This window comes from Lutjanus erythropterus, chromosome 7 (assembly GCF_056507025.1).
Source record: "Lutjanus erythropterus isolate fLutEry1 chromosome 7, fLutEry1.hap2, whole genome shotgun sequence".
Taxonomy (NCBI): Eukaryota; Metazoa; Chordata; class Actinopteri; order Lutjaniformes; family Lutjanidae; genus Lutjanus; species Lutjanus erythropterus.
Window position 1 is genome coordinate 39,621,325 of NC_139323.1, and position 19,825 is coordinate 39,641,149.

At 41.7% G+C, this 19,825-nt stretch overlaps 1 protein-coding gene across 1 annotated transcript in view; it reads left to right on the forward strand.

The window, feature by feature from the left end:
* hmcn1 (hemicentin 1) overlaps positions 1 to 19,825 on the forward strand; it is a 102,396-nt gene that overhangs the window by 38,209 nt on the left and 44,362 nt on the right. Inside the window, exons 10-22 of the mRNA XM_084723737.1 lie at positions 106 to 227; positions 4,491 to 4,760; positions 9,254 to 9,395; positions 9,670 to 9,797; positions 10,177 to 10,290; positions 10,427 to 10,585; positions 12,553 to 12,744; positions 12,834 to 12,929; positions 14,591 to 14,718; positions 14,819 to 14,963; positions 16,496 to 16,608; positions 18,615 to 18,774; positions 19,351 to 19,516. Of these exons, the coding sequence (XP_084579863.1) occupies positions 106 to 227; positions 4,491 to 4,760; positions 9,254 to 9,395; positions 9,670 to 9,797; positions 10,177 to 10,290; positions 10,427 to 10,585; positions 12,553 to 12,744; positions 12,834 to 12,929; positions 14,591 to 14,718; positions 14,819 to 14,963; positions 16,496 to 16,608; positions 18,615 to 18,774; positions 19,351 to 19,516 (1,935 nt within the window). The remainder of the gene's footprint in view (positions 1 to 105; positions 228 to 4,490; positions 4,761 to 9,253; positions 9,396 to 9,669; positions 9,798 to 10,176; positions 10,291 to 10,426; positions 10,586 to 12,552; positions 12,745 to 12,833; positions 12,930 to 14,590; positions 14,719 to 14,818; positions 14,964 to 16,495; positions 16,609 to 18,614; positions 18,775 to 19,350; positions 19,517 to 19,825) is intronic.

Sequence of the window (19,825 nt, forward strand, 5' to 3'; positions counted from 1 at the left end):
ACAAACAGGATGGGATGAGTTTGTAGCACAATCAGATGGATTCAACATTATTCCCAACAAATAATGAAGACTAAGATGATGAATGTTCTTTCTTTTTGACTGTAGTGACTCTGACAGTGCATCATGGAAAATACCCCAGGTAACTCTGAAGGACGAGGGCTACTACGAGTGCATCGCTATAAGCAGTGCTGGGACAGGGCGAGCTCGCACCTTCCTGGATGTATCAGGTAACCACACATACCAAGACTCATTCAACCTGTCGCAAAAAGATAAGAGGCGACTTATTCAACTTATTTGATGATTTACTTTTAAAGCAATAATTCAATTCCAAATGCAAAGCTTCTTAAAAAAAACTCTTCTTAAAAAAGGGAATTTACATAAAATGAGGCACATTATGTTTTAAGAGGAATAAATACTTTCTTAATCCCTCTTGGGGAAGTTATTTTTTTTCGCTCTGTTGTTAATTTTCATTACAACATGACAGGAGGACTCGCTCCATAGACAGCAGTGTTGACTTTTGTCAGTGGACTGTGATACTGTAGTTTATCTCATGGTGAGTTACCCTCCATCACTGTGTGTAATGAGGCAGGACTGTCAGACAGGAAGGCTTAGGGCCTGGCAAACATTACACTGTCAACAAGTGTAATTGGTGTATGATGGATTTACTTGCTGGGCAGCGAACAATTTTGAGTCCAAATGAAATTAAATTGCATTATTTTGCCCGCTAGAGTTTATAGAACCAGTCTGTAAATCATTTGTCTTGTGTTCGCCTTTGGAACCAAAAGTAACAGTGTCTTTTTAATATAAATGTTTTGGTGGCGACCCCAGTAGTTTTACATGAATTTGCCTGATTATGATTAGGTGTAAGTGCTTAGCTTTCTTGCAAGGTCAAAGCAGTTATTAGCTGCTAAGCTAAGCTGCTGTCTGTCCATGACATGAAAGAGTACAGTGCAAATTTAGTCTTTTTTACAAATCCTGCAAGTGTTTTCTTCAAGCAGCAGATGCATGACAAGTGTGACGTGTAACACAACAGCATCTAGTGTGATATATAACATATGAATTAGACAGTGACTTGCTTTGTTGCTTTCTAAAGCAATTGCTTTCTAAACAATAACAATGACCTTTACTGTCCCTGTTACATGACGTCTGATCTCATGCTCTGCTGGGACGGTGAGGAGCTTCCGGACCTTGTTGCGTTCACAGTTTGCAGACTTTATTTGTTGTGCTTCGTCTTTGAGATATACGCTAAATGCTTTTTAAATTATGGGCTGCTCATGTAACGCTTCATATACCGGGGGCTTTTACACCGAGTCGATTTCTCTCTGTTTCCACCTCCACCGCCGTCTTAAAGGCAGAGCAGCAATGCCTCCCGTTTTGTGTTTGTGTGTTTTATACAGAGCGGCAAAGTGGAATAACACCACAACTTTCCCACATTGAACAGGCTCTGTCAAAGGGGCTTTTGTTTACTTGTCTCTTGTTCCCTCCAGTATAACACCGGCACTCTTCGACTTGCCAGCTGCTGTCAGTCAAACACAGACGACTGCTGAGACGACTGGGAACATTTCTGATATTTCCTCAAAGGCCCTTTTGTTCCTTTTACTAAACCACCAAGAAAAAAATATTAACAGTATATTAAAAAAACATGTTGACATTATTATAGATGACAAAAACTAAATCTGATTTCAGTTGGACTTAAATTATCACTGTCTTTAATGTCCCATATCATGTTTAGAAAATAACACTTATGGGACACACACTTATTGCATAAAAACACCAAATACTTGAGTGAGATGCAAGTTTATATCATGCTCAGTAGGTTTACACACATACACTTATACCACTTATGGACACAAGGTTGGAATCCAAGTGCCAGTCGGTGTCTGTTGAATTTTACTGGCTTCAAGGTCTCTCGCTGTGGCTCCCATGCCGAGAACCTGCACGATGACAGAATTAATGCAGCTTTATGGAAAATTTGACCCTAACATGGTGTTGTAATCCATGCCTCACTGCGATCATGTCATGAGCTTTATGGTATGGTTTTTGTGCTTGATTTGTAAAGCAGTGGACTGTAAATAGGATGTAAAATGAGAATGCATATAAAGTTGTAAATAAGTTCCAGGTTGTGCACAAAAAAATACAGTGCAGTGATAGTTTAGGTGGCTGTACTTTGACTCAGGTGCACAGTTTCAGTAGAAGCACACAGATCCTCACTGGTTGCCGCAATAAATAATAAACGTATAAGAATTTATGATCTAACAGAAAGAAATTCATAATTTAGGCAGTAAATTTGGGTGATGATTGTGTGATCGCCATGATGATCAAAGCTCTGAGCGCAGGTAAAGATTTACACCTTTTGTCTCGCCACGAGCCAAGATAAAAAATTATTTCTGCCTGTTCCAAAGTCCTCTGTAGTGCATTTATTTTTCAGTCTGAGCCCTTTCCATTATGAGACACCAGAGCTGACACCGCATGAGTCCCAGCGCAGTCAGTAAATGTCTCCTTGTCCAAATTTTGCCTTCCAAAAAACTTCCTGCTTCGTGAAATTCACTGGAGCCTCGTCAACGTGATGGATGCCGAGCAGAAAGGAAGAAGGTGGAGTGCGGAGAGAAAGAGTGAGAGGTAGCTGAAAGACGCTTTGTGAAACAGAAGAAGCAGAGAAGGAGCCAGGCAGGGATCTGCGCAATGTATGAGCGTAACTCTTTACTGTAACTCGCGGTCCAAATGTGCAGAGTTTGTCCAACTTCAACCTCTTATGACGTCTCTAAAATTAGGTGAAATTAATCCTCCTCATCCACAACTCCGACCCTTGTTACTTAACAGGATCATAGGCCTCACCATTTACTTTTACACACACAGAAACACACACATCTCACCTGCTCAGCTGCCAAATTTATGTCATCCTAATCCCGATGAGCTGCGCTGAAATCCCCAGCATCCTCCTTCTATCAGAGCCAAAGCCTCTGCTACCTCTCCTCACCCTCGTCCTCTCTTTTTCTCTCCCCTCTTCTCTCCCTTCCCCTTTTCGCTGCTTAGCTCTGGCTCACCCCTGAAAAAAGACTGACGACTCATCGAGGCTCAAGGGATGAGCGTATTCGACGTGGTGATGAGAGGAAAGGCAGAGATAATGGAAGAGAGAGAGAAATGAGATAGGAAAAGCATGATTGATGATTATCAGTGTAATGGGGGTGTTTTAGTTATCTAATTTCTCTTGAGGACCGCTAAGATAAGCAACATGAAATAACTAAGAAAACACACACATTCAATCACACTTTGAGTGTCAGTGAAGAAATATGAATTATTTAAACTATAAATGCAGATCATGAAGATTCCTTTCAGACAACACTCTCCAAAACGAACAATAATATTTTATTATCTGGGGGAGATCATGCATTTTCATGTGTGTGCGTTTATCTGTCCGCAGCTAATCTTGCATATTACTGGACCCATCAGCCTAATGCTTTTTATGTGCACATTATGACTGTATGCTCAAGGACCTCTCATGGTTGTGGTGATTCATAGTTTTTCTATTTTATTCTAGTTTTATACTGTGGCTGACTTTGGCACTTGTCATTTTACTATATGTGCTACAACACAACAATTATAGGTTGAAAACAAATCTTAACTAGTTTGTTTCAGTCCACAATTTGGCCTTTGTTGTCACTCAAAAATGACAGAAAATATTGGTCTCACTTTAAACTGGAATGTCTGGCATCAAGGGGCATCAAGCCCATGGACACTGCAGAGGACTCAGTCTGTGGAGGCACGCTCTACCAACTGAGTCCCACTTCTGCAAATTATTTCCATACCCAATATATTATGATCTGCCAAAGTTAGGAATGATACAATACGAAACTTTGCAAATATCCGCTGGTTGCATCTGGCAGTTGTGGTGGCATTGCAGTAGGTGCTTCATCATCTGTTGCACCTTCCTCTGTTTCAGCCAGGCACAGCTGGTGCAGTTTAACAACTTTGTTTTTCATAAAGGGGCACTCCATCTATTTAATTTTTCACTTTCATAAAGTTAGTTGACTACAAAGAGGCAGATTAAATAAAGATGGTCAAAACAATATTTTCAGAACTGAAAATATCCTAATAACTGGATCCTACATTTCTCATTAAAAAGCATCTTTCATTAGACCCTGCCAGGCTGGTAAACATACTGTCACATACTGTTGAAATCTTTATCATTTTAGGTGGTTTTAGTGTCCATGGTCTAAAGTAATCTCTCTGGCTCGTGACCCCTTGCCCCCCCCCAGTTATCTGTTAAGCCCTCAAATGTACCTGTTGGGATCTTTCTACCTCGACTCAAACAGAAAGTTGATTCTCATTTAGGATAAAAAATTTCTGCACCACTGACTGAAAAATACTACGTGTCTCTACATACGTAAGTGTCAGCAAGAAAGAAACCACCTGCTCTGAATTCCTGTTTATTTTCTTTATGATGTAAAGTTCCTGCCAGCTGCCAACAACATTATGCCTTCTTCCTGCAGAGCCGCCTCCGGCCATCACAGTCGAGGGTAATGTCACGGCGTCTCCTGGCTCTCGTGTTGTCCTCACCTGCCACGTCGTCAGCACAGTCAACTTCAACCTCACCTGGCTGAGAGGGGGCTACGACGCCCGTCTGGACCCACGGGTGCACGTCTTGACCAACCTCTCACTTCAGGTGTCCTCTGTGACCCCAGATCACTCGGGCTGGTATGAGTGCATCGCTATAAATGAAGGAGGGGTGATGGCAGAGCGAATCTACCTCACGGTGCAAGGTGAGGAGTGCGTGAATTTATCTGCCTGTGTTAAGTATGATTCTGTGGCGTGACATTGCAGACAGTTTATAGCCTGTGTTCAAATACGTGCAAACCCAATTCCAATAAAGTTGGGATGTTGTGTAAAACGTAAATCAAAACAGAATGCAACGATTGGATGCCTGCAGCACGTTTCAAAAAAGATGCGACAGGGGCGTGTTTACAGCTGTGTCACATCAACTTTTGGGAACTCAGGACTGAAGTTCTGAAACTGAAATTCGTTCCCATTCTTGCTTGATTCAACTACCAGCGTCTCCATTGTCATGTTTTGTGCTTCATGATGCACCACATATTTTCAGTGGGAGACAGGTCTGGTACCTGAACTCTTCAGTTGCCTGGATGGCAGAACGTGTCGCTCCGAAACCTGGAATGTGAACTCATCAGACCGCAGCAAAGTTTTCCTGTTTCTCTCAGTCCGTCTCAGATGAGCTCAGGCCCCAGAGAAGTTGATGATGTTGTTGATATATGACTTTTACTTTGTATGGTAAAATCTTAATTTACATTTGTGTATGTTGTGGTCAAAGGTCATTTATTGTTTTCAGCTTTGACCCTTATGTGCACAGATTTCTCTGGGTTCTCAGAATCTTTGAGCATTCCACAACTTTCCCAGTCTTTTGTCGCTCCTGTCCCAACTTTTTTGGAACTAAAAAACAATAAAGTTGATCAGTTTTAATAATAAATATATAATCTTTTTACTGTCTTCAATTGGATACAAGTTGACACTGATTTGTAAATCATTGCATTTTGTTTTTATTTACGTGTTACACAACATCCCAACTTTTTTTGAAATTGTAATTTCAGAAGCACAAATCAGCTTCCAAAAGCAGGAGCTACCAGGCTACACTTGAACTTTAATTGTGTCTGTGGTGCGTGTGTGTGTGTGTGTGTGTGTGTGTGTGTGTGTGCGTGTGTGTGTGTGTGTGTGTGTGTGTGTGTGTGTGTGTGTGTGTGCTAGCATGTGTTTGTAAGACTTTGTCTTGTGAATGTTTCTTCTGTGTGATTTACACCACGGAGGCCAAGACTCTTGGCTAACACAAACTCCTTCTCAAATACACGATCGTCTCCCAAGTGCTCCCGCCCCTCTCCCCTCCCCAGCTTCCTATAATTCACTCTAATGCTTTATGGGACGTGTGAAAATTATTTATGCCTGACTCTCAAGCAGCGCTAAAGTAGAGTTTTCCATCTCCGGACAGCTCTTATAGTCCCGTTCCTAACACTTCACTGACAATCAGGAGCACTTTGTTGTACAGATGGAGGAGAGTATCGCTGGCTATCTGGCCAGCACCGCCGAGCACGGGGCTGCGCCGGGCCAGGAAATGGCGATGTAATAGAGCCATTAAAAGCTGTCATTAGCAGATGATTTCAGCCAGAACCCACTGAGGAAAATCCAGGAGGTATAGAGAGTTGAAAGAAAGAAAGTGAGAGCAGCAAAGGATTTTGTTTTACATAATTCACCCTGTCGAAATGAACATCCAGTATTTACTTTGTTATACAACCATCAGTCCCAGAAGAAGTTAATTCAAAGGCCATATGCTGCTGAATTCCTCCTTCGTCTGTGTCCCGCCAGGTCTTTGAAGAAAAAATGTCATCTATTTTCTTTTAAAATAAAAAAAGAAATTGGTCCACCTCAACTTAAACCGACTTTTTCTCTTGACCTAAATTTGAAAAATCGAAAAGTTCACTGTGATTTTAACTTGGAGCGAACACGTGAACCGTGGCGACACGGATTGAAAAGCTGCAGGTTTAACACCAGAGCTGCAGACAGATTTGGAGGGGAACTCTGTCATTTGGCTCGTCTCACTGAGTGATAAGTTGCACAGTTGACCCTAAAACATTTTCCCTGCTTTAACTGGATATTTTTCTCTTTCCCATCCTCTCCACCTGTTTATCTTTTTTCATAACTGTCACAAATTTCTTTCTCTTTATCCTTTTTTAAAACTAATGTCTTACTGCCTTTTTTTGGCCTCATTTCGTTCTTTCTCTGAAACAGCTGTCAGCGAGCCCTGGGGGTTTCCTAATTACCCCCTGGTCAGTCCCCTCCTAGTTATTAGTCTAACTTTGAAGTGTGTCAAGTTTGCAGACAACTTACAGTATAACACTTGGACGTATCACGCTGCACAACCACACTAAGACCACTAAATTGTTCTTCCTTGGACTTAAAGGTGCAGTAAGCCATTCTGGAAGAAGATAGCTGATTGTTGAGTCTTACTCTGAAGTTGTGAAATACTGTCTTTTGGGATTGTGATTCACTTTCTGGTCATGCTCTGATCTTTAAAAACCTGAAAACAGAGCCAGGAGGAGCAGCAGAAAACTTGTTTTCTCGCAAGACTACTTGAATTACAATATCCTTAAAAATTATTATGAAACTTTATTCCAGTGACACCAGAAATAAACTGCTAACCCGAGCTTTAATCCACACAAATCAGAAAATTTAAATGTCAGTGTCAATTTAGGTGTGTTTTGACAACTTTCAATCATAAAATAATGCTTTGATTGAGTCTCGAGTGGTTAATTATATATAACGTCAAACAAGTCACTCTTTTCTGCTTGGTCAGTTGTCAGAGATCAGAAAGAGTGAACTTACAAAATTTTCAATTCACAAAATTTTGAGTTTTTTCATTTGAGAACAGCACTCTTGAGCAAATGTTGTATGGGATAAATAGTTTTGTTGTTTGCCATCAAGGGCCAGTGATTGATGCGTAACAGATAATGTATACTCTTTTTTCTGGATCCTGTTTCACCCTAAAGGGGTTTATTTTGTGATAATGACCTGCTCACTGTACGTTATCCCACTTACACAGCTACAAACTTAAAAAAAAAAATCAACACTATTTTTTAAGTCTATAGCTGTTTGCATTTCATCAATTCTTTTCCTCTATTCATGTCTTAACAAATCACAATAAGTCATTGCATCTCCCCTCACAAAACTACAGTTGAACATCAGCCTGCCTAACACTGATGAAACGGAGCAGCTAATTCTGCAGATTGAGAGTCTGTTGACTGTCTTTTCTCCGAAATCCAAAATATTTCCACACTGCAGATTTATTCTTGAGAGAGGACTATATCCTCATCGTCTTCTTCTTGGCAGCTTGCCGTCATCTGCCTGGCGTGGGAATGGGAGTTTCAGACCAAAGGCGTATCTTAAAGATGATGATATGGATCAGCGTTTTCACTTCAGTGGTATTGGATAGTCATTCATTGAATCCAGATCCAGATTGAGTGAAATGTTAGTAGCTGTTTTCCTGCTGTTTTAGCGTGGAAGGAAATATTCAGGCTCATTGTTGCAGAGAAAGAGGGGGAAAGAGTCAGAAGCCGAGATAGGAGGAGGATGAGCGGAAGTGAATGATGACGGGAGGGAAAGATGGAGCAGGTGATGAAGGCAGCGCTAAACACAGGCTTCCTCCTGACACAGTGAGGCTGCTGCTGAGTCAGGGTCGAAGAATGCGTCTTCCCTCTCTGGAACCTCCTTGTTCCTGATCTCAGAGGTGTCCCTGCCCCCCCCCCCAGCCCCTCGGGGCAGGGTGACCTCGCCAGTTGGAAGCAGCACGTGAGAGGAGAGCGCCTGGCTTGGCTGTAAACACAGAAAGGGGCCTGACAGTTGTTCTGACGCCCTTACTTCTGACCTTGTCTGGGTCATACAATCGGCACCGTGCAGCCTTAGGCGTCGCTAAGATGAAGATCAATATGGTGGCAAGTCAAGGATATAATACATCAAGAATATCGCCTGTAAATTTACTGTTAGCATCTGGTAAATGTGCTGTATTTCTGTCAAAAATGCGGCATCACTGATGATTGAAGTTGAAGCATCAGTGCAGAGCTCTAGACATTCCTTCACACCCACTGAACTCACGTGTATCTATAATAAAGAATTAAAGGAAACAACTTTAAATACCTCAAAATAGATCCCTCTCTGGCAAATTAGATTAGCACAAATTGGTATTTTGTTGTTTTGGAAATGTTCTGGCTCTCTCTTCTGACTACTGGTTCTCACAGTGTTTTTCTACACGTTGGAAAGGTCAGAGACTCTGGAGATGATTCTAGCAGTGGGAATAGAATAGAGAAAACACGCCCTTGACGGGTTGAGTTACACATCATGAATCAATTGGAAAATCTTTTGAGATTCCGCTGCTTCTCCGGGTCTGGATTCAATATTCCTCCCTGTTTTACCAATAAAGAGGAAATGATGGTGAAAGATATGCTGTGAAACATTATTAGTTGTAGTAACAGCCATCACTCTTCCTGCTACAGTCACAATAAAAGTTTATGCTCTGTTACGTCTTGTGGCTCGGCCTGAATTCATCCAGGGTCGCGGAAGATGTTTGATGTGTCAAGATTTTTGTCTGACGTTTCTCAAAGCCAAACACACTCCTAAATCCTAAATGATGGAGATGGTATTTCATCAAACATTCGAGAACACTGAGAAAAGAGGACCTAAATGAACTGTGTTCCTCCAGAGATGCCCAGGGTTTCCGTAGAGCCTCGGAATCAAACCTTTACAACAGGAGAGCAAGTGAGGATCAGATGCTCGACCAGCGGCTACCCTTCACCCCGTCTGGTCTGGACCCACAATGACATGTTCATCATGGCGACTAGCAGGTGAATTCATCTCCTTTAACATAAATACATTTGAAGAACTTTATGTCTTAATTTTACAAATGGACATTTGATGTTTTCAGTTGTTTTAATAGACCTGTGGGATGGTTTCCTAAGCTGGTGATGATGATTTTGAAAGCGACTGTAAATCTGCTTCCGTTTGTGTTGATATCAGCCAATCAGAATTACTGTATACAATCGATCATGTTCCCCTGTGCACTTTTGAATAATGCTGAATTTCCATGAAAGACCTGAATGGTGTGTCTTGTGTGTTCAGATTGAGGATGACTCCTGATGGCACACTGGTTATAAGAAACATGGAGAAAAAAGATGGAGGAGTGTACGGCTGCCTGGCCAGCAACCAGGCGGGGACAGACACGATGACCTCCATCCTCACTTACATTGGTGAGTGCCACAAAACACATCCATCCACCAACTGGTGGGTGGCTCAGCTCTTATTGTGGTGGTGCAGAAGATCAATCATGTGCTATGGAGCCTGGGTATGTAGGGCTCTATAAGTGAGTGGCAAAATATTCAACTCAATTGTAAAATTAACGGTAAGTTAGTGCAAAGAGGTTTAAAGAGGCAAGACTAGTGAAAAGAGGATTATAGTAGTTTAAACATGATGAGAGCATCGCCATTTCATTTCTTGACACAGTGGATGTCGGTTTGGTTTTGTTTCTGAGATTAAAATCGCACCAAAATCATGCAGACTTGAGTGCGAAACCCCCTGGACGGGTCACGTGATCTTCTGTCCATTGTCCCAAAAACTCTCCTTCCCTAGAATCTCCTGTGGTGACGGTGGCTTTGAGCGACATTCTCGTTGGCGTTGGAGAAACCACAGTGATGGGCTGTTCTGCGTCTGGAACCCCACAACCTGAGATCAGGTGGTACAAAGGTAACACCTAAGAACTAGAAGGAAATAAAACAAAAATATGGACAATAATTGCACATTCTGGAGGAAAATACAAAAAAAAAAGGATTTAAGAGCCAAGCTGACCACACTCTACTGTTTCATTTCCTCTAATCGCTAGGTGACATCCAGCTGCGTTCATCATCCCTGCTGGACGTGGACCTGTTAGGAGGTACTCTGACAATTAAGGAGACCCAGGATGTGGATGCTGGAGATTATACCTGTGTAGCTGTCAATGCTGCTGGCACCTCCTCAGGAAAGATCTCTCTTGATGTAGGAGGTGAGAGCCAGTATATTGAACAGAATAAACAGGTAGATGACCACTTGTGAACATTATTTAGTTTGACAGGAGTTCAGTAGTGATGGCTTGTTTCTTGTGTTGCACGGTTGTAACAGGGAGCTGTTCACAATATGCATCTTAGGGCTCTGTCCTATCAGGATGTCCCTGTGCTGTCCACATTCAAAGCTAAAGAGGTCTTTGCTTCTGTTTTGGACCATAAAATCTGTTTTAAATGACGGGCTGCTTATTTTTTACTGTCCAGTCCAGCTGTAAATACCTATATAACACAGAATATGTCCAAAAAAAAAACAGTTAGCTTCTTAGAAACAGCAACAAAACTTTGTCTGAATGCACAAACCTGTTCACAAAGTAAAACACAAACAGAAGCTGAGCCTTTAATGGGATTTTCATCTCTCTGTAGTAGCTTTTAAGCCTCTGAGAGGGACTTTATTTCCTCAGCAAACTCGGCATGGCTGTGAAACCTGGTTCTGAGGCCAAAATGTATAAAAGAAGGTGTCACTAGAATATTTGTACCCTCACACTTTTTACACCACCATGCATACACGTTAGCGAGCTGGACTGAGTGCGATGTGTCTCTGTGGCAAGGAGACAGAGTGAATGTAGCCGACACGTAAACCCCAAACCACCAATGAATTAGCTGTTATGGCTCGCAGTACACTTACGTGTGAGATATCTGGTCTGTGTTTACTTATACAAAAGCTGCTTTGGTGCTGCTGATGAACGATACCTTTGCCAGACCAAAGACAGAACATGTCTGCTTCACAAATAAACAACACTACACAGGGATGTGTCAGTATTTGTGTATGGTTAACTGGGCTGGTTAGATTTTTTAAAATTGACAGATGTGTAACACAGACCAATGCATACCCAGAGGACGATAAGTCTGTTCTGCAATATTTCTACTGTTGTTCAATAACATTATTTTAATCTTTAAACAACACATAGACCTATGGAACCACAAAATGTTCAATTTAAATAAATAAAAAAGACATTTTATTGAATCATTTTTATCTCATTGTGTACAATTTTTGTCAAAATGCCTTTTTTCGTCACTGTCAAGTTTTTTTCATGACACATTTTTTAATAATGTCACTTTTCCTGATGCTCCTCCCACCCCTCTCAGCCAGTCACACACCTCTGCTAGCAAGCTCAACATCTGTCACTACAATTAGCCACTTAGCTCCTGTTAGCTAACATTAGAGCAGCAGCAGCGTCCCTCTGTCGGCTTTAGCAGCCAAAGAAAGTCTGTCTTGTCAGAGAAAAGTCTGTCATGTCTTTCTAATCTTTGCAGAGTTGTGTGTCTTTCTCTGAGTAACACGCCGCAGAGGTAATTCTGAATTAGCTAGCTAGCTGCTGCCTTTAATGCTGTGTCTTCACTTTGATGCTCACATCCCTGCCCAGAGCTGGCTAGTTAGTTAGCAAGGTAGGTAGCATGCACAGCCTTGTTAAGCTAAAAGTAAAGTAAAATATGCTAGTTTCTGTGTCTGTGTACCGTGTTTATTTACAGCAACATCAAGATAGTTGATCAGAATTACTTTGACAGTGTTGTTGCTCTAGCAATCAGGTGCTAACTGGCTAATTCTGATAGCAGTTGTTGGAACTTGCTAGCAGGGGGCATGAGATTGGCTGAAAGGTGAGTGTCATGAAAAGGGACTTTATGAAAACATTTTTTTCATGTCTTCATTTGATTATTAAATATTTATTTATTTTATATTGAACTCTCTGCTCCATATACACAGTTCAATTATACATCTGATGCTAAAGTCAGTCGTAAACAACCTGAGTTTACATGAAGAACAGCTTGGTTGTCTGTAAAATGTGCTTTATGTATACATATATATGTATATATATATATATATATATATATATATATATATATATATATATATATATATATATCCCTTAAACTTTTTGACCTTTACCATCTTTAAACTTGGTTGCTCCAGCCGCACCCAAGTTCACCCGAGAGCCATCAGATGTGGCGTTGGACATCGGCTCCAACGTGACCCTGCCGTGCATCGCTGAAGGTCATCCTGAACCACAGGTCACCTGGAGGAGAGAGGATGGACTTCCCCTTTCCAACAGGCCCCGCACACATGGCAGCATTACGCAGAACCGGGGAAGTCTACATATCACCAGTGAGTGTTTTTTTGTTGTGGTATATGTGCATACACATCACACATGGAAATGCTGTAGGTTTACGCCTAAATATCCATTTTTCTCTCAGGTCTGTGGGTGGATGACGAGGCGGTCTATGTCTGCGAGGCTCAAAACCACTTTGGCAGGATCCAGGCCGAGGCCAGAGTCACTGTGACTGGACTGGGTAAGGGCAACATTTGAAAAGTATTTCCCTCTGTATCAGATCACAGAATAATGTCTCTTAATCTTCAAATGAGTAGCAGTATTCACAGGGCAGTTACTTCAGAAAGGCAGCAGGTGTACTTGCAAACCTGACATTTTTTCATTTCCCTCTCCTGGGATCACAATTCCCCCGTACTTCTGCTAAACAATTTTTACACCTTTTGCACTTCAAAGAGCACAAAATGCACACACACTCTTACGCACACTTTCATTCCTTTTTTGCAAAAAATGCTTTTTTCTGAGGACATCTAATCAAAGATCATATCTCTTCTCCAAGTTTGATACATTCTCTAAAACAAGATACAGCACCTTTGAGTACCTACATCTGTCTGTGTGTCTTTGTAGGTGTGTGTGTGTGTTTCAGTCTTTGCACGAGAGTGTGAGTTCATTAGCACATTTCAGTGGGTGTGTTTGAACACATGTGCCTTGTTAACCACTGTTTCTGTTTCACCGTTTTCTCTACAGTGGAAACACACTGAGCTCTTCTTATGTGGGCCAAAGGTTAGAAACCGCAGACCAGCCCAGATGACATATATTACTGCCCCACTGCCCCATTTCCCCACTGACAACACGTCTCACGAGAAACACACACACACCCAGTACAAAACCACATGTAAAGTCACTTCTTTGGACAGTGGTGGAAGTAAAGAGCGGTGAAGCTGGCATGTCCATGTATGTGTTTGTGTGTTCGCGTGCGTGTGAGGGTGTGTTCCCGGTCCAGTCAGGGTGGTCGTAAATTTCCCGACGACACCCTGTTGTCTATCACAGCCCCCACAGATGACATCAGCATTGTTTGTGCGACCACCGCCAGGCAAATATGATGTCACATGACACTGAGTGCGTGTTTGTGTGTGTGTGTGTGTTGTGGAAGAAAGGGGTGTGTTGATATTTCCAGCAGCTGTGGAAAATATATACTGTATATACTGTTAATGTGTTTATAGCAACCAAACATTCCCTACGCATCATACTGTACACGCTCAAACACTTACACATGTGCTTCCTTTAAGTTTTGCCAGACTTTTGATCGTTAGCTTATTATTTTTGTCTGAAAATATTTCAGAATTCAACCACACTCTCTTAAATTCTGTTAACACCAAATTAGAAACATTTGTCATGTTGCAGACATTTTATGACTGTCTGGGACATGTGAGATTATTTTGAAGGATGAACTGGATTTTAGTAATTAGTTGGGTTCTTTTGGTTGTATGCTTCCAGACCCACAAACGTACGGTGCAGAGGAGTATTAGAGCCATGCCTAAACGGAAAAAAGGAGAGGAATAAGATTTTCTCATTTTGCATTTTGAGAATAAAGTCAAAACTATTGTTCAGGAGCCGTTATCAAAGCCAAGGTATCTGTACCAGCACCAGTATCAAAAATTCTTGAATGATGCCCAGCCCTACGTGACCCTAAAACTCCCTCTTGTGCACATTCTTATCTTGACCTGTGTGTGTGAGAATGTTTTTTGTCTCTCTGCACAGAAGAGGCTGCTGCTGTTGAGACGTACATCTCAGCGCAGGATTTTTAGAGCTCCCTGATCATATGAATCTAATTACTTGTCATCCTCTTAGGCTCCTTGATTATTTTTCACAAACCCGGTGTAATTGTTTTGTCGGTATCTGCAGTGCCGCCCGTCATCGCGATGAGTCCGACTGTGCTCAGTGTGATCGAGGACCAGCAGGTGACTTTGCCCTGCGTGCTGCTGGCTGGGAATCCGCTGCCTGAGAGACAGTGGCTGCACAACTACGGCTTGGTGAGAACACAGAGAGGGAATTTACAATTTTTAGACCATGTCTTTATTTTGCACCTGAATTAAATAACCGTGCTTTCAATTGAATCTACAAATCTTTCAGGTGACCCCAGACCAGTATTTGACAGTAAGGAGGGACGGCAGTCTGCACATTGAGAGAATTCGGCTGGATGATGCGGGCGACTACACCTGTTTGGCTGAAAGTGTTGTTGGGGCCACCAACCATACCACCACTGTCAACGTCTACGGTAGTGTACAAAAACATAGAGGCAGACAATAAACAAGAAGATGTCACTTCTGTCCCATCTCACCCCCTCAAAAATACTCGTCCCGTCCCAGTCCTGGAAGAATGACTCCCATCTCATTCCCGTTAATCCAGTCCAGTCCACACGCCATGCACTGATCCAGTGGCTGCAACCAGAGCAGATAGAAGAGAATAAAACAGAATAAAAAAAATACACCTGAATAACAAGCATTATGTTTGAAAGATAAGAATATAAACACCAACATTTGTTTTTTATCACACTATAATATAGTTACAAGCAGATATAGGTATTTATTAATGTATTTGATAGCAATTAAACTGTAAGTTCTCCTGTAGGCTCCTATATGTGGATGCTATTGTATAAATAGAGTAATGAAAGACAATATAGTGAAACGCATAACATGTGACTTAATAGGAGAATGAGTATTTGTTTACAAATGCTGTACATTAATAAAGCTTTAAGCTGCATACAGCAACATTAAAGTGTGTGCTAGTGCTAAAAGTGCTAAAAATGAGCTCTTAAAGTTAAGTGTTGCCACTGAAACAATCCAGGATTGCTGGTATTGAATACTGAGATACTTACTGGAACTGAGCCATGGTTAATGTTATTAATCACATTTGCTTTTTCTGGCATGATGAGTCAAAACATGTTCTGTGACAAAGGCCTGTTGTAAATGTTTTATGAGATATGGAATGCCCCCTCTGTCTTTTATATCTTTTTTTTTCTTTTTAACCTCCTCCATTTCTCACTGCCCCTCTTAAATGTCTCCTTTACACTGCAGAGGGCTCTTAACCTCATGAATAGGATTATCTTTGAGGCTGCATTAAAGCCAGGAGCAGCTGAGGGTAATAGCGGACTTTGGAGCACAGTAAGAGGGGAAAATGTGTTCTCCATTTATACTGCAGTCAGTCATTGCCAGATTCTACCAACTTGAATAGGAATCATCCACAGCATGTACGTAAAAGCCCAGGCTCCCCCGGCGCTTGAAACGAGGTCAGCATGTACATACTGTGCACAAAGCACTGGACATTTACACTGTATAGGTCAGTGTATTGTTCATATGCCATAATCTATGAGAAGTACTTTCCACAGAGCCTGAAAAGTGTGAAGTAAATGCAAAGAGTGCAGATAGTAGACCACCATATGATACTGGTTTGTATTGAGCACACTGTGCGATTTTGTCTGCTCTGTTTATTTTTCATTTCCATGAAGATGCTCCAAGCCTCACAGGGCTGATCTTTTCTGCAGATTCCTGGAATCTTAACAAAGAGCGAAAAGAAGACGGATAGTGAAGCATAAAATAAGTGGGATATCTGTACTTAATGCTGCATGTTCATTTAGGTACAGGCTTTCTGCAGATAGTGGTGCCATTATATACAACAACAACCAAGCACATAGTATATGCAAAGAGCAAAATGCATCTTGGCAGCTACTTTGTCAATACTTGATGAATGTGCGGTTGCACAGAAAACGTATTTGACAAGCTGTGTCTTTATTTTTCCTGATCTTTGCAGTGATTCCTACCATTCAGCATGGCCCTCAGGTGTTCAGCACAATCGAGGGGACGCCCATCACTCTGCCCTGCCGGGCCAATGGAGTCCCCACACCTGAGATTACCTGGACCAAGGTAGGTATCAGCTTTACCTCTGAGTATAAAGTAAGACAAAATAAGATGGATTCAGGAAGATGGCAGATTATTATTCTAGTCATGCATGTAGTGATTAAATGCAGCTTTCTTAATAATCCATTGCAAACTTAAAATTAATATTAAATTCGCTTAAAAGTGTAAATTCCCTTCATAACATGGAAAGGCAAAATCCATTCATTTCCAAAAGATAGTTAAAGGTAGGGGCGGGAATCTCTTGCCATGATTGATTAAATCCCAATTCAAAGGACGATGATGTGATTTTAAAATGATTATCGATGCATCTTGAAAACTTTAAGTACTTTTGGATTTTTAATCTCTGTCTCATTTCACCATCCAGTTTGTTCAGCCAGACGGGACGTGCAGCCGGTCTTACAAAATGAATACAGGCGATCATAATGTTAAGAATTAGGTTTTACATTTCTGATTGTTGACTTTTGTGCATTGATTCATAATCTTTCAAGAGAGTCTCACAATACATCCAAGAATTTATTATTTCCCTAACCCCGTGTGAAAGGAAAAATGCACTTGAAGTGTCCCTCATTTGTGTTTCTTAGTAGCTTCTTGGTTTGTATTGTCCAGATTATCCATGTTTTCTCCTTGTGTGAATGATCCACATGAAATCTGCTTGTAAATTCCGTTGCGGACGATACCAAAAAGTTAAATATAAAATTCACCTTCAGCTAATTTTGCAATCCTGCGCATGAACACCAAAATGATATCTAGTGTGCGGTCTACCATCTGCCATGTGAAAGCAGCAGAAGAGCCAGTACTCTGCTCGCAGTGGTGTGATGTTTTCCTTCCTCTGATGATCTTCATTTTCTCTCCAAAAACGGCAAAGTAATGAAAGGGGGATAGAGGGAAACCACATGAAATGAGCTGAATCGTGAAGAAAGGGCGAATCAAAGGTAGAAGAGCCAAGATCACATTTTTGTCCAAATCTCATCATCGGATGAGACTCCACAACATGCAGACCAAAGCGAGCAGCGTCATGGCATCCCAGGGTCATAATTTCTAGCTGACAGCTTCACATGTTCAAGAGGCATTTTATAATGTCTCGACTCACAAATTCCCACTCATGCACAGACACCTCTGGACTCTTTACTCATACCTGAATGCTGTTCTGCAGCTCATTTGGACTGAAAGAGACAAATGTGTAATATTTGTATTTATGTAGGATGGCGGTGCAGTTTTTGGCAGCGATAAGCTCAACTTGAAAAAGTGCAGATGTAGTTGCACTGTTTTCAACTACAAGGGAGCAGATCCCGTGGTTGTTTTATGTCAAAGGTCAGAGTTGTTATATATTTTAGTGCAATACTTACTCTGCTGATGGGCTCTGGCAAGACAATAGCACATGATGGGAAACTGTGTGTCTGTGTGCAGATACATGTGTGTGCCTCATGTGCTGCTCCATGAAATCAGTTCTACCTGTGACCATTGGCCTGTACAGTCTGCTCAGTCTTTACATGTGCAGGTTTGTGAGTCAGTGCGTGCACTAGAAGCCAGTGTGTGTATGTGGACAGCCCCTCCCTCTTTTCCATCTTTTACACTAGTTTCTCGGAGTTGTAAAAGCAATGCTGTTAAAGAGAACTGGGCTACAGGGACGCATGAAACCGGACCCTGCTAAGTTTTGCAGCAGCTGTGAAGATGTGATTCCGTCCGATTTCTTTGCTTTTTCTCCGCAACATCAAGTCAAGTTAGTCAAGTCAGATCCACAAGGACAGTCTAGAAACGGCACAGTCCTGGTACACTGACATCACGTCTTCATATTTTGGTTCTTCATCTGATTGTATAACTGTTAACATCTCTATTCACAGTCTTTTTATTTAGCAGCAGGGAAGAAAATGAAATCTTAACTTTAAGGAAACTTAGTAGGTCAAACCACACATCCTGCCTCTGTCTTGGACACCGTGTCAAGTGTTAATAAAGCTGAGTTAATGAAACAAACCCTGGCCCCTGCCCTTTCCCTGCTGTGATTTGTTTTGCAGGGTGGGGAGCTGCTTTTCTTGGGTGGTCCAGCTTTCTCCTCAGATTCTGACGGCAGCCTCCGCATCACCTCCCCCTCTGGAAATGAGACCGGAGAGTTCATCTGTACAGCTACCAATGCTGCCGGATACGCCTCCAAGAAGGTCCAGCTGACAGTCTATGGTAAACCTCATCACCAGCTAAAGGCTGGATAAAGTCTGTACGAAGATAAATGAGCTATATGTAATATTTATCCTCAATTTATTTACAAAGACATCATTATAATTACTGTGCTCATTGCCAAGAGGTCAAACAGCATCCTCCAGCTGGCAAACCACATTACAAGTTATGTTACTGTGGATTTTGCAAGAAAATTACTTTGCAGCACGGAGATACGTTTGACAATACAAGACAGGAACAGGTTTCGATCAGTTCTCCCAAAAGTTCTACAAAAATAAAGTGAAAATATGCCAGACATGAGCACTGCCATCGTGCGCTGCTGACATCATTTGAGGCCAGAGTCTGCATTTTCTGACATTTTATAGACCAAACAATAATTGATTATCTAAGAAAATAATCTGCAGATTAATTGACAATGAAAATAATCATTAGTTGCAGCCCTGAAACAATACCAACCAGCTCACTGAAACAGGAAACAATTGTTTGCACCAATTGTTTTGGATCTTTATGCTTTATTTGTCTGAAATTTTCACTTCGAAGTGAATCGCTGTCTTTGCCTGTTCATGTGCGTATGTCCAGTTCGACCCAGATCCACCGCCGACGGCAGCGGAGGCTCAGGACAGCCAACGCAAATGTCAGTGATTGAGGGTGAGGACGCCATTTTGCCATGTGACGTACGCAGCGTCCCACCTCCCACCATCACCTGGGCCAAGGAGAGGCAGCTCATCTCCCCTTTTTCTCCCAGGTAAAACACACGCAATACCGCTGCTGTGCGCTGATAATCCAACAGCCACTCGTACGCTGACAAAAACACCTTGCTGCCTTAAAATCCACCCCATTAATAATACAGTCCCATAAACATAAACAAACATGTGGTACGATCATATTATCCTGGCTACAAAGTAAGAGTTAGATTTGTAGTCCTATAAGACTAAGAGAACCGCTGTGCTGTTGACATTGCTGCGTTCATAGCCTCAGGGTACAGTTTGTGGTTTTATAGGATGACTGAGTAATCATTCTCTTCTCTGTGATCTGTCCTACCTACTGTGCGTCT